General features: G+C 45.1%; 1 protein-coding gene across 7 annotated transcripts in view; it reads right to left on the bottom strand.

Annotated features, from left to right (window-relative positions):
- UBAP2 (ubiquitin associated protein 2) overlaps positions 1–16,328 on the bottom strand; it is a 124,950-nt gene that overhangs the window by 63,412 nt on the left and 45,210 nt on the right. For all 7 annotated transcript variants that reach the window (XM_090037601.1, XM_090037603.1, XM_090037600.1 and 4 more), the window contains exons 5-8: positions 14,954–15,107; positions 12,347–12,424; positions 1,697–1,751; positions 772–875 (exon numbers count right to left, since the gene is read on the bottom strand). In XM_090037601.1, coding sequence (XP_089893727.1) covers positions 772–875; positions 1,697–1,751; positions 12,347–12,424; positions 14,954–15,107 — 391 coding nt within the window. The remainder of the gene's footprint in view (positions 1–771; positions 876–1,696; positions 1,752–12,346; positions 12,425–14,953; positions 15,108–16,328) is intronic.

Here is a 16,328-nt window from a genome sequence, read left to right as displayed (position 1 = left end):
TTATTTTTTCCTACCATTTGTCGGACAGTAGTAACACAAGTGGAATTTCTTCAATACAACATGGGACCTCTTTTGTCCTCATCTCAACTCTGGTGTGAAACTCCAGAGGCAGCATGCTAGCCTGTTCATTTTCAGTTCGCTTAAGTCACTGGACAAGACAATTCACTTTTTCTCAGTTGGTTCCTCTTTCTGTCCACCACATCTAGTCAGCAATGCATATTCTGCTAATGCAGCATCTTAAAAAGTGTGTGTCTAAAGTACAGACTGTGCTTTTGCCAACGTTTTATGGCCTACTGATATTTTCAGCTATCCCTCTTCTCTTGTAAGAGGGGAGAACTTTGTCTTTATCTTCCTCTATAGCAAGGATAAGAATTTCAAAAGAACTTAAGAGCACAAATCTTGAGGAATTTGAATGGGATTTATGTATTTGGCCACTAGGGTGTTTGGGAAAATGTCACCTGTGGAAGACTATCAACATACTCCCCAGCTGAATACTGCTTCAAATAGATGCAATCTTCAACAACTTTCGATTCATGGGGACTTGTAAAACAGAGCTCCTCTTTGTCTAAGCTGAGGGTTGTGAGCAAAGAGCCATCTGAGGCTGAATCACTTCAGTAGTAAGTCAGACAAATGAATAACCTACTCACTGTGCCACGTGAGAAGCATTAAATATTTTCAGGGGCTAATGAATAACATTAGCAGAGCCATCCATTTAACAGCCATTTGCTGCAGGTTTTTGTTCTAACTCTTCCACTTTGAGAAGCATCTTACCAGTTCCATCATCTGCATCATTCTGACCAGTCTCCCAAATCTCTGGTTTTGTTCCAAAACCATCAGTAGCAGAAGACTCTGTGTAATCTGCAGGGTTAAATGTCCTAGGATTTAAAAATGTGGAAGTGAGAGAAATACACAAAGCAACTACAAAAAGCAGACAGTGAGCAAACACCCCGATTCACCGTCAAAGCCTGTATTAGGGGATTTTGATCACGGGCGTTTTTCTAAAAAAGTTATTTTCATTCTTACTTCCAGTAATTGGAGGAAACAAATCAGGATTATATCAAAAACACACTGTAAAACAATCTGAGCAAAAACTAGCTCCTAGGAAGTAATAACAGCATGCAGGCCATTCCCCTTCTCATTAAACACTAGTTTATGCTCACAGCTTCAAGATTCTGTCAATTGTTCATTTCTCAGCAGGGTATTTACTGATGAAAAACTCATGCTTTTAGGGTGCCAGACTGGTGCAGAACACCACTCAGTGTACCAAAAAGGTGGCACCAAAAATGCACTGAAACACCTATGGAAGCCTGAAGGGCTCTGTTGTCTCAGATCCAACCTCAACGTGATCTGGAAATGCATTTCTGAAGACAGGTTTAATTTTTGGCCTCTCTCGCACTGAAGTTGAATGAAAAGGAGGAGGCACGGAGGATTGTAAGGTGGGCCAAAAGAGAAGAGAGGAAGAAAGCTGACTTTCGGTTATAACAATGCCACTGATATTTCATAAAAATGAAAGATGGCAACAGGCAATGTCCATAACAGACAAGTGTTTCATGGACCGTTGTACAGATCGGTTCACTCTAGCCACATCTGTTTACAAACACACAGCTGCCAAGCAGTATTAACGGACAGGAAGCAATTAACACTGCCATTTTTCTGTCGCTGCCCAAAAGCCATGCTCCCCACACACATCACTTACCCCATGCCTTGGGCTGAAAACCTTCCTGCTCCTCTCCCTCTGCCACGTCCAAACCCTACAGGGAAAAAACATCATTTACACAGCATCAGCACTGACGGACCGATCAGTGACCTGTATCAGAGGGAAATACTGGGTTTGAGGAAGAAAGCTATGGTGAGGACATCGCATTGATCTTCCTGAGAGTAAAAACCCTGTTCTAATAGACACAAATAAGCCAGTTCATCTTACTACTCAGTATGATACTAAAATGGCAACGCTTCCAACCCCTTTTCAAATCTTCAGGAGATCAGATGTTATATGCAAAACAGCATGTAGCAGTGCTATTACTGAACATGTATCAGTTAACTCAGATCTGCATAACCCACAAAAATCAGATGGGGCAGGGAATAAAAGAATACCAAAAAAACTCCTCAGTCCAGAATTGTGCGTCTGGCATGGAGATTTATAACTATACAACTAAGTATGGCATACAATCCTCATTCTTAGCATCTTTCTTTGGGATGGACTCCAATCCTACACAACAAACCCCAGCTTACACTTCTCATCTCTGTCCTGATCTTAGGGAACTCCCTCATTCTTTTACTGCAAGAGCTGGCCAGCCTTTGCCACTGTAGATGGGCTGGAGCTTGCAACCCACGCTCCTGCTGCCACAAATCGATGATCCCCACCACAAACCTGCCTCAACATACCCTCGCCGCAGATCCCTGGCCCCTCTGCAGCAAGGGCAAGCACAGGCATGAGAATGCAGCACGGAGGGTTGCAGAGGCTTAGTGTAGCTATAGCTGCCTTCAGGCTAGGCTGAGCCTTCAGGCTGGATGTTACAACTTTCCGGGCCAGATCAATACGTTGCTATCCCTGCTCTACTGTACCAACTGCAGCAACCCTGATGCCCCATTTCTTTCTCCCGCTCCTGCTTCTTGGTGTTCCCCCCATCTTAAGTTGTCCCTTACACCTACACTATTTTTCCATTTCCAAGTCACAATTCTCACCTTATTCCAACCCTTTTCATGATGGACACAAACAAAATGAATTTACAATACGTTAATTCATCCCCTACTTTGGGTTTCCCATTACAGCCTGCATTCTTGATATTGGCCTCACATGAAGCTGTTGGGTATAGGCACCATCTTTACCATCACGTCTTGCACAGCACCATCCACATACTGGAATGATGGTTCATAGTACTCAAACCTCCAAGCAGCCCGCTTCCTAGGTATAGTATGTTTCTAAAGGCAGTTTTCATTCTTTTTTGCTCTCTGTAACTGAGGTTTTGCACATTTTGAAAAGAAGAGTCTACAGCTTCGGCTTTGCCTAACAGAACATTTGGAGCTTAGTTTCCCAGCTACATAGCAAGGGATTATCTGTTTTATACAAGATGTAATTACACATTACCAAAAAAAGAAATCTGTTAAGTTGTGCCAAACTGCAGGACAAGCATGGATTTGCAGCACTGATCTGCATTATAAGTATTTAGGGCTCCCAAGCAAAAGTTCTTAGAAGACCTGGAACTGCTTATTTGCATAAGTACAGAAGTTAAAGCTTTCTTAACCACACTACCTGCCCTCGCCTCACCGCATCAGGCATCAGAAACTTGGACCACGACTACTTATTGCTGGTATAGGAGCTCCTCAGCCTTGCTCTAGCTATTCTACTGATGGCAACGAGCTTGTACAGGCAAACTAAACATTCTAAAAGCATCTTTAAGGAAGTCCAGAGAAGGTCAAAAATCACAGTGCAGAAACAGCTGGATCATATGCATCCAAATGGCTCACAACCCACTTCATTCATGGAGGCTTGCCAAGTAAAGAATGAGCAGCACAGCTGTATGCTGAAGCGTGTGTGATCCCTGGCTGGTTTGCATACCCTCATCTTTGCAAAGGCTACAGAACCTCACGCCTGCAAATCATCCAAGCTCCACTGTATAAACGTTCAGCTACGAGAACTAGTTTGAAGTTATTAGGGAACTGTCCCATCAACTGGAAGTGTCCCACTGCATTTGGCAAGGGCTAAAATGCCTGCTGCATGCAGGCTTCAAAGCTTTCTCAGCAATACTCTGTACGCTGAGAGAAATAAAGTCTTTGCATGTTTATTCACAGGACTACTCGGGGAGTTTGGAGCAGACGGACAATTTTGGATTGAAGCAGAGGCAGATTTTAATAACTAGGACAAACAGAGGGGTTAAAGTAACTCCCAATTTGGTCAGAGGAAGGCAAAGCAATCTACATGTCATCTTCATCACTACCAGCAGCCCCGCCCCTCAGTGCTGATTGGCAGAGGCCTGGGAGGAGGAGGGACAAGTGGGTAGCTGCCATCTTGGTTGCTGATGTGGCCCCACCCATTGGGGCTGATTGGTGGAGAGGCCCCAGTGGGGGGAGGAGCAACCAGGGGGCGACCACCATCTTGTCTGCTGCCCACCATGCCACCCCACCAGCCCTTCCCTCCTGGCGGTCAGAAACTCTGGCTCCCACTGGGGAACCAGCATTTTATTTTTATTAAGGTGGTTTTTTTCATTGTTGATTTCATGGACAATCCTGGATTCCACGGTTTCTGCAAAATCCATGAAACTGAAAATTAAGTAGGTCCCTAGGGACAGGTCACTCTAGATCTGCCTGGTTCAGTGCTCGCCCTCTAAAGCATGCACCCCTGCCACCGTCGGAGACAGGACACTGGCTAGGTGGACCACTGGTCTGATCCCGCTTGGCACTTGCGTTTTTAGCAAGAGGTGCTTCAGCTTGTACAGAAAATTGTAACAGCAGCTACAGATTCCCACATTCCATAACGGGAAAATATTTAAATATACCGTTCCTTAGCAATGACAAAGATCACTGTATTGGTGAGATCTTAATGATGTGATACAGCACCCTCGGGGGGGGGGGGAGGGGTGTCAGACCCTTAATGTTATTTTTATCAAGTCCTCTCGCACATATTTTACCCCACTCAAAGTACATTACAATGGTCAATGTTTTCAAAACACATCACCAGTTTTTGTTGGCTACACAAGAAAGAATTCTGTTGCCATTAATTTCCATCTGCCAAAAAACAGAGAAGGAATGACTCTGCAGCAGCACATTTTCAATCTCTCAGTGAGACTGCCTGAATGGCTCTTGCTACAATTAATCAGCATATTGAGCACAAACCCAACAATGGAGGCACTTACAAAGAATAAAATTACAGCTCTGATTGCCACTTGCAACCCTGCATGACACTTCTTCAGCTTCCCTTACACTTGGATCTGTGAACAACGGGTTGAAGTGTCAGCCAAATCATCCCTACCCATCTCTCTCTCAGGAAGTCAGCAGCGGAAAGTTGTTTTTTGGTTGGGTTTTTTCTAAAGTAGATTCTGCTTAAAATCCTTGCCAATTTCTTCCTTATGTCGTTAATCTTTTTGCTCACTTTGACATTTTACTTTATTTTGTTCCCACTTCTCTCTCTAGCACTAACTGAGCCAGGTGGCCTTCTGTTCCCTGACACATCTCATGCTCTTAACAAGCTGCACGCCAGCTGTATGTAGCTGGGTTGGCTAGCAATAGAAGTTGTTTTTTTTCCCCATAGCATCCAAGCTGGAAGTAGCAACACACCTAAAGCTGGTACGGTGCTGAACCATCTCCACCTGCAATGAAGTCTACCAAGAATTTATGACACACTGATTTTAACAGAACCAAGCCCTGGTGTGGCTTGGTGGTTGGACCCAATGTCCAGTTGAGATGTCATCCCCCAACAGAAAACCTCACTGAATTGGAGCATGATGCAGCCATTAACATTCACAGTCTGAGATGGACTAATTCCAGGCACTGCTGGCAGCCCATTTCTAGGTAAACCAAATTAGCCTAATTTCAGGCATGGGAACAATGGATCTAATGAAGTTCGGTCCCTTCAATCTGACACATGTGGCTTTCTTCCTAGCCTGAGCCTGACAAGCAGGTGTCAGAGAGATAACTTGAAGGGTATGAACTAAATCTAGAAACAGCAGAAAGGAAAAGAAAATGAAGCCTGAAAAACTCTTTAAAATTCTTAAGATTTCTATTTATTTTTCGCAGGCCAAGTCAGACAAAACTGATACTTTAATGAGAGCCCTTAGTTTAGTTCAGCACCTTCAGAAACAGGGTGATCAGATGAAAGGACTAAAATCTTGTTTTGAACTGACAAAAACGGCTTAGTACAGAAAGTTTACGTTCAGAGTAATTCACCTTGCCAAGTAAAAAGAAAAGAGGAAAAAAAGTCTAAACACCGAAATTATTTGTTCTTTACTAAGCCAGAGAATTTGTCTGTGCTAATTACTGTCCAGTTAGGGATGTCAGATCTGTTTTGTATGCTGCTTGTTACTACAGTAACCATTTTTGCAGGAGGCCTTCATGAACAAGCTTTTAAAAAAAACCTCTAAAATCAGATTAAGAGAAAAAGATTTATTTTGCAGAGCCAGGCACTTCAAAAAAAAAAAAAAAAAAAAAAAAAAAGCGCCACCCATAGAAGTCAAGACGTAAACATACTCAGCCTCCTAACTTCAAATGCAGAACCAACTGCATGTGAACCAAACATTTCAGCTTGCGGCCTCCAGAAAGTTTCCCCTGAGTTCACATGGCTTGGAAAGACCAACGCCATCCCTATGAAAGCAGAGCCTGGCTCCCACTGCATTTAGGTTTTAAAATAAGAAAATGCCGAGATGTGTTTCTGGTTTCAAAGGCTAAACTTAACCAGGATCCCAGAAAGTGATTTAAAGGGATTCTTCAGGTACCTTAGGCCCAAAATTTAGGTTTAATAAAAGCAAGAGCCCTTTCCACATTAAGGGAGGCAGGGGGACTGGGGTTGGATTTTTTTTGGGAGGGGGGGAGGGGGCATTTGCTACTAAATATCCCCCTTTCCTGGCATAGTATCTGCATTCCAAATAATATTGCTCTGGAAAAGCATCAGGAAATACTCTACTTTAAAAAAAAAAAAAAAAAAAAAGGACAATGAACAGAAGTCAAACTGGACAAGGGAATTTTTTTTCATACTTTGTGAAGTGTCACAAGCAGACAGGCAGTCCAGCAAGACCTGCATTTGTAAAGCTGCCTCAGTGCTAATTCTCAGCAGTGTCATACATAACTCAAATAAGGAAATGTTTGAAGAACTAGGTTATTTAACCCAATGGCAAACCAGTTCTCCAACCTTCCTACACTAGGTTCCTTTTAAAAAAAAAAAAAAAAAAAAAGGACAAAAATGTTATTTATTAATGAATCCAACTTGTCAAACAACAGATTTGACATTTAAAGATGCACCCAATCCCCTAAAATGGGAGTGCTCAAACTCAGGCCCACAGGCCAGATGCAGCCCATTGCACCATGTCATCTGGCCCATCGGGCTCCCTATGCATCTGGAAATTTGGCAGCAGGAGAGAAATGGCATCATTCCTGGACTGCCTAATCTCTGGACCCAGGGCAAGTCCCAGGCCCTGCGTGCAGGATCCAATGCCCAATCACAGCATACAGGGCTGCACCCTAGGGCCCGATCCTGGAGCACAGGGGCTGGTGCCAGGCCCCCAGGACCCAATCTTGGCATGAGGGAGCAGAAGGCAGCAGTGTCAGCATCCCAAACCCCAGTCCTGGAGCTCAGGGGCTGGGAGAGGGCAATGCCAAGCCCACATAACCCAATTCCAGTGTGCAGGGTGTGGTTCCAGCACTCCGGGACCCAATCCCAGTGCATGGGGGTGGGCAGCACTGGGCTCCAGAGTCCAGTCTGGCCTGCAGACAGCTCCAGGCTATTCATCTGGCCCACAGGGCCAAAAGGGTGAGCTCCACTGCCCTAAAATACACATAATGACAAATATTTATCTTTCATCAACACTGCTTGTTATAACTCAGTCAGGAAGTAGTTGCAAAGTAGTAATGTCTAGTAGTACTATAATGCTACTTAGAGCTAAATTAAATTTATTCAAAGAACCTCAGGCTTGAAGATCAGATGAAGACTGACAGCCCTGCTAAGTTGTTGCTTCATTCCTTGACTCCATTCCAAGCCATAGATTATGTCCCTGCTTATCAAGCAAAGATTAAGGGCTGAGCAGCAGCACCACTCCAGCTGGGCTACATCATAACACATACCCTGTGATGTGCTTTTGCTTTCTACTAATCAGCCAGCAATGCAAATCTGCTCCAAAACCCCTCTCTTACATGCCAGTACACCAACCAGCACTAGTTGTATACTGTAAACCTATCAACATGTGCAGTGCATATTGTTAGAGGAAATGTCACAGCGTTGATCACAGCAGCTCCCCTAGATTATAATGAGACAGTCAACAGCTCTGAGGGAGAAATAGCCAGTGCAAAGGGTATTCTGTAAGGAGCTATGCCACTTTCTGTGATCAGCATTATCCCTTTAAAAGACATTACTCCCCTATGAAGAAGTAATATGATGGCCCAGCAGTCTTCCCTTAAAAGAAGAGCCAGTAAGACTACTGCAGCCCGAGAAGGTAACTTACATACAGAGGGAGAGACGGACTGCATTGTTCAGACATTAACTGACCCTCAAATCTGCATCAGCTGCCTACATTCCAACATGACAAGTGCATCAGAAGTGCTGTGCAAGATGCCTTTCAGTACTGTTATTACAGGATTACATGAAATGAAGGATCTGGGCTGATCGCAAAGAACCAATTTGCTCTCTATTGAGAGAGCAACTTTATGCTTGGTTTTGACTCCCTTGACTTAAGATAGCAGCAGGAAGGCAGTTTTTATTGCACCATGCTGGCAGGAATACTACTAATATACCAGGAAGGAGAGATCCAGGAAGACCTATCAGTGAAGGAGGGAAGTCTACAATGGTGAGCAGTGCCAGCAGTTTCACAAACTACCTTCGTAAAATGTAATTGGTAATTTTTCCCCCTTTAAAATGATTTTGAGGACATATGGGCAGTTTATCATGGATACTTGAGAACTACAGGTGACCACTCATTAAGTTAGTACCTGTAGGCAAATATTCAGCGTACAGTACTTGTTAGATATACAAGGACCATACAAACCAAAACAGCGAACCCTGCTTGGCTGAGGCCACCCCTTGTGTGTGGGAGGTCTGCTAGTTGCATGTTAACGATTATTAAATGTCTCAGACTGAGAAAGGTACAGTACCTATCTACACATCCATACTACATTCATTCTCAGTGTTGCCTTAGGGTCTAGACAAGTGATTCTCTACTAGGGTCACATGAGATCCTTCTAGGGAGACCATGAAGTATGAGCACACTTAGGTGTGCAACACCTACACAATTCATAGACATTCAGGCTGGAAGGGACCCCAGAAAATCATTGAGTCCAGCCCCCTGCCCCAGGGGCAGGAAGTCAGCAGGGATCATAGGATCCCAGCAAGATAAACATCCAAATGTCTCTTGAGAACATTCAAAGTAGGTGCTTGAACCACCTCTGGCAGCAGTCTATTCCAAACCCTGGGGACCCAGACAGTAAAGAAGTTCTTCCTTATGTCCAGCCTGAAACTGTTATGGAAGAGTTTGTGACCGTTTGACCTTCTCACCCCTTAGGGCGCTCTGGTGAACAAATGTTCCCCCAGATCCTGGTGAACTCCCCTGATAATCTTACAGGTGGCCACCAGATCCCCCCTGAGCCTGCGCTTTTCCAGGCTGAAGAGTCCCATGATAATTCCCCTGAAAATTCACATGATAAATGCAGAGATTTCAATAGGAATCTATAAGATCTAATTAATATTGTGGTTATTCATGCATATATTCCCTAGTTTGTCTAAAAATGGTGTCCAGTAATACTATTTTAATGCATGTTAATTTGTAACATACCCCTGGTCCGGAGTACCACCAGCCGGCTTTTACTGAAATTGTAACAACACATCCTACTCTGCACAGGTACCTTTATCCATACACATTTATCCATTCAAGTCAGCCGGCCCGGATGAGCTCCACCCTAGAGTTCTAAAGGAACTGGACGAGGTCATTGCAAGTCCCCTGGCACGGCTTTACGAGCACTCGTGGTGCTCTGGTGAGGTACCAGAGGACTGGAAGAGGGCCAACGTGGTCCCCATCTTCAAAAAAGGCAGGAAGGAGGACCCAGGAAACTATAGCCCGGTTAGTCTCACCTTGATCCTAGGCAAGCTGTTTGAGAAAATTATGCTGGCACACATCCAGGAGGGGCCAGCAGGAGACTGCATGCTTAGGGGCAACCAACACGGGCTCATCAGTGGCAGGTCCTGTCAGACCAACCTGGTGGCCTTTTACGATCAGATCACCAGATCATTAGACGCAGGGGTAGCAGTGGATATAGTCTTCCTGGGCTTCCGGAAGGCTTTTGACACTGTCTCTCACCCCGTTCTCATTAAGAAACTGGGGGCTGAGGTGTAGACACCCACACAGTCAGATGGGTCGCCAACTGGCTGGAGGGCCGCACCCAGAGGGTGGTAGCGGATGGGTCCTTCTCAACCTGGAAGGACGTGGGCAGTGGGGTCCCGCAGGGCTCGGTCCTCGGGCCCGGACTGTTCAACATCTTCATCAGTGATTTGGATGAGTGAGTAAAAAGCACCTGCTCAAATTTGCTGATGACATTAAGATGTGGGGGGACGTGGGCACATTGGAAGGATGCAACAGGCTACAATCAGACCTAGACAGGTTACAGGGGTGGACGGACAAGAATAGGATGGGTTTCAACACAGACAAGTGCAAGGTGATGCACCTCGGGAGGAACAACCGGCACCACACCTACAGGCTGGGGAACTCCCCTCTTATCAGCACGGAGGCGGAAAGGGATCTGGGGGTCATCATTGACTCCAAGATGAACGTGGGCCGGCAGTGTGGAGAGGCGGTCAGGAAGGCCAACCGCACCTTGTCCTGCATCCACAGATGCATCTCGAGCAGGTCCAAGGAGGTGATCCTCCCCCTCTATGCAGCACTGGTCAGGCCACAGCTGGAGGACTGCGTCCAGTTCTGGGCACCGCACTGCAGGAGGGATGTGGACAGCATGGAGAGGGTCCAGAGGAGGTCACTTGCATGATCAGGGGGCAGCAGGGCAGGCCCTATGAGGAGAGGCTGCGGGACCTGAACCTGTTCAGCCTCCAAAAGAGAAGGCTGAGGGGATCTTGTGGCCTGTTATAAACTAGTCAGAAGGGACCAGCAGGCACTGGGGGAGTCCCTGTTCCCCCCGAGCACCGCCAGGAGTGACCAGGAATAACGGTCACAAGCTGACAGAGGGTAGGTTTAGGTTAGATGTCAGGAGGCGGTACTTCACTGTCAGGGCGGCTAGGGTCTGGAACCAGCTTCCAAGAGAAGTGGTGCAGGCTCCGGGGGTGTTTAAGAGGAGGTTAGATGAACATCTTGCTGGGGTCATTTGACCCCAGTATTCTTTCCTGCCATGGCAGGGGTTCGACTACATGATCTGCTCAGGTCCCTTCCGACCCTACAAACTATGAAACCTTGCCTGCTTTTTGCCAATTTATATGCACAACCTAGTTATGTCTGTACACTGCTCTGGAAACCACGTGCCCTAATTTCCTTCTACTTCTCTAAGGAGCAGGGTTGACTACAGATTAACTGTTACTATCATGCGTCTTTGAACAAGCGATTATTAACAGCTATTATGCCAGGGATAGAGATTACTGTGAAAATATTCTGTGCCTATGAAATGAGCGGTATGCTATGTATTGCTTTTATTAGCACTGCTGTTAAGAAAGATACTGTCGTAACAGACATTTCTCTTCCAACCCATGAGATACCAGTACTTCCCATGTCCACTCGAAGTCCTCCTACCCTGCACAACCCTAGAAAATTCAGACTCCCTTTGATCTTCAAGTCCTCTATAAATCTACCCCTTTGCCTGATCTCCAGACTCCTCCCCTATATACCTCTTAACCCTCCTGCCTTCCTCTGGCTCCCTCTACTGCAGCCCTACCATGTTATCTTCCCTGCCTGCTCATAGAAAGAAAACCTGAGAAGCACAGTGCTCCCAAGAAGATACAAAGCAGAGATAATGCTATGGGCATTACTGGGAGAATCCACTCACCAAGCTGCACTCCAACCACGATTTCTAAGGGAAGAGCCCTGGACTGCCTTAGACATCACAGCTGCACACTCAGCAACTCCACAGCAACACCTTCAAACCTGACCTTTGAGGGCAGTGGGGAGGCAGTGACATTCCCTAAACCAGTGCTTAGGGAATGCAACCAGTGGGATGCAAAGGTCATGTAGGTGGGTCCTTTAACATCCTTAAACATTTCCATTAATGATTAATATAATACTAAAGTGTATGAAAATGTGAAAATACATTTCCTGGAAAAGTAGGGTTTTGTTTTTATCATGGTGGGACCAGGGGTTTTTGACAAAATGGTTGGTGGGATGTAAGGTGCAAAAGATTGAGAACTGCTGCCCTAAACCAGCAGGTTATTTAGTGCTTGTATCCCGATAACTGCATATGCCTGGGGTAACTGGCAGATCTTGAACACATTAGTTTGCATCTGAACATGCCAAACAGGCTTGTGCACACTGTTCAAGTCACTTTGAAGCCAGCCATTTAACAGGAACCAAATTAGTTCTGGCTTAAATTCTGATGGAATCAAATGGCACAAGCTGTGCTTTTCAAGTACCTCGTCATTAACAAATATAAAAATGACCTGTTATCATTTTGTCAAAGCACAAGCACCAACAGGAACAGACCAGCAACTCATCCTTACCTCTCCCACGGCCACGCTTGCCACGGTCCGAAGGCCTGTCTCCTTGACTGTTGTCCACTCCATTCTCTTCTGCTCTAACTGGGGACAAAAAACCAGAACACAGTCAAGGAATGGCATTTTATTTGAATATCTGTAAAGATTAAGAACGTACGGATTTTCATAGATCCATCTAACCAGTATCCTCTCTCTCACAGTGACAGAGTGTAAGATGCCTAGGCGGGGACTGGGAAAGTTTTGGGGAGAATCTTCCACCCCTGTTTCTCCTGCATTGCAACTTTAAGTAATCAGATTTGGAAAGTTCAGGTTTTCCATCTGCACACCTGTCTCCCATATTCAATACCTACTGATGGATCTTTCCTTCAAGAATCTGTCCAATCCCCTTTTTGAATTGGGTTAACCAATTAGCCTCCACAATATCTTGCAGCAATGAGTTCCACAAATTAATTATGTGATTTGTGAGGGGGAAAAACCTTCCTTTTGTTAGTTTTAAACCTACTACCTAATAATTTAATTTTATTTCCTTTAGTTCTAGTATTGCAACAGGTAGTAAACACTAAGTCCCTATTTATTTCCTCTGCACCAATAACTATTTTGAAAACCTTGTTTTGTAGTTTTTGGAGAGAAGGGAGAGTACTGGTTTGTGTAGCTAACAGTTTCTATACTTGAATATCTAAAAAGAAAACTAAGTTTGCTCCAGACAACGGAAGCGAGCTGCCACACAAGGACACTGTGGAAGTATCTTACACTTGGATTTGGGTGCTAACTTTAGGCACCCAAGTTGGAAGGTTTTAGACTAGAGCCCTGCATTGGGTAAAGTGGCAGACAGGTGAGATCCTGCTGTAGCAGAAGCCCCAGGAGTAATTCATTCTGAGCCAGCCAGACCCATGCAACCCCTCCCCACACACTGCCTACTAGCTAAAGGATAAATCCATGGCTTTGCCTTTCTTTGGACACAGGCACTACAGTTTGAGTTGTGCCTCTACTGCTCATATTATGGTTGTCCCCGTAAAAGAACCAAGAGACACAAGGGTAGGCAAAGGCTCCTTTCTTGTACTGCTTTTGCCTCGAACACCCACAGAGTCTTTATATTTAACATCTGTCAAACAGATTTTAAGAAAAGCTCTATATGTTTTGTGAAAAACCTCTGGCTGGATGCGCTGAAAAGCCAGCTGCAATCCAAAGGAAGGCTCCCTGAAGAAAAGCAACAACTTTCAGCATTTGTCCTAACATTTGCTACTGCTCAAGTGAAGCTGTGCACTGCACAACTTGGATTCACAGAATTGCAACTGAGACCTGACTGAAGTGCATGTAGGGGTCGTGGGGAGAGCATGTCTCAGAACCTAGACCCCATCTCAAAATCCCCAATTCCAGTTTCAGAACACAGGCTAAAATCTGGTGGCCAAGGAACATCTGCCTCTCACAAAACAAATTCTGGGCTGCACTTTGTTTTGGTGAATGACATTACCCTGTTTGTTCTATGTGCAGTTGGCAATCTCATTAATATTTACCTTCTATCATCTTGCTGTTTAGTGATGAACCAGCATCTGGCTACTTCCTTTCTCCCCACGGGTTCTTACACCTCACGCTATTGTCTAAGCAGCTTCCAACAAAACCAGGGGTCAAGGATGTCATCCAGTGCACGGGGCTCTGGGAAGAACCGGGACCCGCTGCCAAAATCTGGGGTGCAGAGCCCAGTTGGGGCATTTCAGCAGCCCCATTTCATTAACCCCAGCAGCTCCGTGACACCAGCAACCCCTACTGCCAGAGGCAAATCCAGGTCCAGCCAGTGGGGAGCCCGGCAGACCAGATGTGGCATGGGGGGCCCGAGTGAGTTTGGCATCCCTCCATTAAACACAGGGACTATGAGCAATTTAAGAAATGGGTCAGAGATCATGGGGGAGAACACAATGGTGGCCTAATTAATTACCATCTAAGCTGTGGAAACACTGTTGGCAGTGAGTTAGTCCTCTTACATTTAAAAATATTTGGATTTCTCCCCTGGAATACACTATGGCCATTTCAATGATGTTAAGTTCACAAGGAACCCTTTCTATTTATGGAGAAGCTCATCTTTTGTGCAAGTGTGCACTCATAATAAAACCCTAGGATACATCATGGCCTTTTCATTTTCCCTTAGGGGGTAAAATATGCCACAGAATGCATACCACCCCCAAGCACTCCCACTCTCCCAAGTGGGAGTAAAAATTGGGTATTTTTTCATTAAAAAGAACATACAGAAAATGCATCAGCTCTGCAGTGACGTATTTGCTCTATTAACACAGTCTTACAAAGGCTCCATTCCAAACCCAATTGCCAAAGAGCAACTCACAAAGGATCAAGAAATCAAAAAGAGGCAGAAAGGGTTTAAATGCATTCAATTTGCCTGTGAAAGAAACCAAAAATAGAATGCCCTGAAACCAAGACACGTAGCAGCACTGAACACACTTGCAGCCTAAAAAAAAAAATAAATGTAGTGATAAGTCAGTCGTGCTGATGCTCTGCTGACTTGTTCCCATTAAATCCTCTCCTCTCTGAGCTGAGAGAATTTCAGCTAGAAGGAAAAGAAAAAGCAAGTTGAGCGTTTAAAATCGAAGCGTCTCTGCTTACACTCTCGGCCACGGCTGCCGCCTCTTCCTCGTCTGTTGGAGCTTCCCCGTCCACGGCTCACTTCTCTGTCCCCACGTTTTTCTCTGTTTTCTTTGTTTTCTGAACTCTCCTTTCCAAGGCTTTTCTTCTTGCCCCCGACAGTCTCCCAGGAAGTCTATTTTGGAGAAAAAGCATTAAACACCACAGGTGAAGCAGCAACGAGCAGGGGTGCTCTGCAAAAGTCTCTGCCCCAACCCCCAGTTTATAGACAAATGGATATTTTCACAATTCCACAAGGCTTTAAAGATGGTAAAGTACCAGGCAGGAAGGAGAACGCCAAATCAACTGCACGTTGAGGAGAGAATTAGGGTCTACTGCTTTTGTCAAGAGTGGCTTCCCATGAAAAAACAGGCAGCAGATACATTTGGCATCTCAAATCCTGGTGGCTGTAAAGCTGCTTTAAATAAACCTGTTTACACAACATTATTTTTTTTTTTAATATAAAAGGCCTGCCAAGAAGCAGACTGTTCCGTCAACAGTTTCTGTACGTCTGCCTGAGAAGCAAGCATAGTGCTGAACCTCCCTCGAATAGCGAAGGGGAGAATGTGTACCCCACACACACGGGACAGAACTGTACCTGACTCTTGGCAGCCCTGGGCAAACTTTTAGCATCAGGTCCCCCTTCACCAGAGAGGAAGATAATAATAATAATCATTGTCATTATCTTCACTAGTTTGGGGCCCCCTTTCTGTCCAGGCCCTGGGGGGCAGCTACCCGGTTCGCCCATGCCTGTGTCTGGCCCTGACAAGGGAGCAAACGATCAATGGGCATGAGCAGGCAGTCCAAGGAAAATCCAAGGAAGACCAGAGATCTAAGCCTGAACATCACACCTCTGCTTTTAAACTACAAAGGTCATTAGCATGCACACAGGATTCACATCCAGCCTTATGCAACATCTGCAGGAGTTGAAAAGGAAACAACTAACAGAATCTGTTCAGGAGAGTATAGCAATGGATAATACATTATGCAATTGTCTAATTAGGCCATAATGCCATAGTTAAAGGGAAGAAAATAATTGTTATTAGCACAATATGAACATGCTTGGCACTTTACCTACTTGAGAGAACATAGTCCCTTGCCTCTAACAGCATCCTGTCTAGACAGACCACATATAAACAGGCAGGGAATTTACAAATGAAGGCAAAGTTAACAACTATCTGGATTCAGGATAGAAGTAACCTCAACACATGCACTTCCACCAAACACAACAAAGGCAAAGTTTGGCTGCCAGTAACTTAAGTCCTGTCCTCTCTCTCCTGAGCAGCATGTGCAAAAAATGTGTGTGTTGGGGGGAATTACAACTCAATTTAGCTGTGGATGAAAAAGTCTGACATAT

This window comes from Crocodylus siamensis, chromosome 3 (genome assembly GCF_052110815.1).
Source record: "Crocodylus siamensis isolate JL-2025a chromosome 3, ASM5211081v1, whole genome shotgun sequence".
Lineage (NCBI taxonomy): Eukaryota > Metazoa > Chordata > Crocodylia > Crocodylidae > Crocodylus > Crocodylus siamensis.
This window is presented reverse-complemented; position numbering and strand designations above follow the sequence as displayed.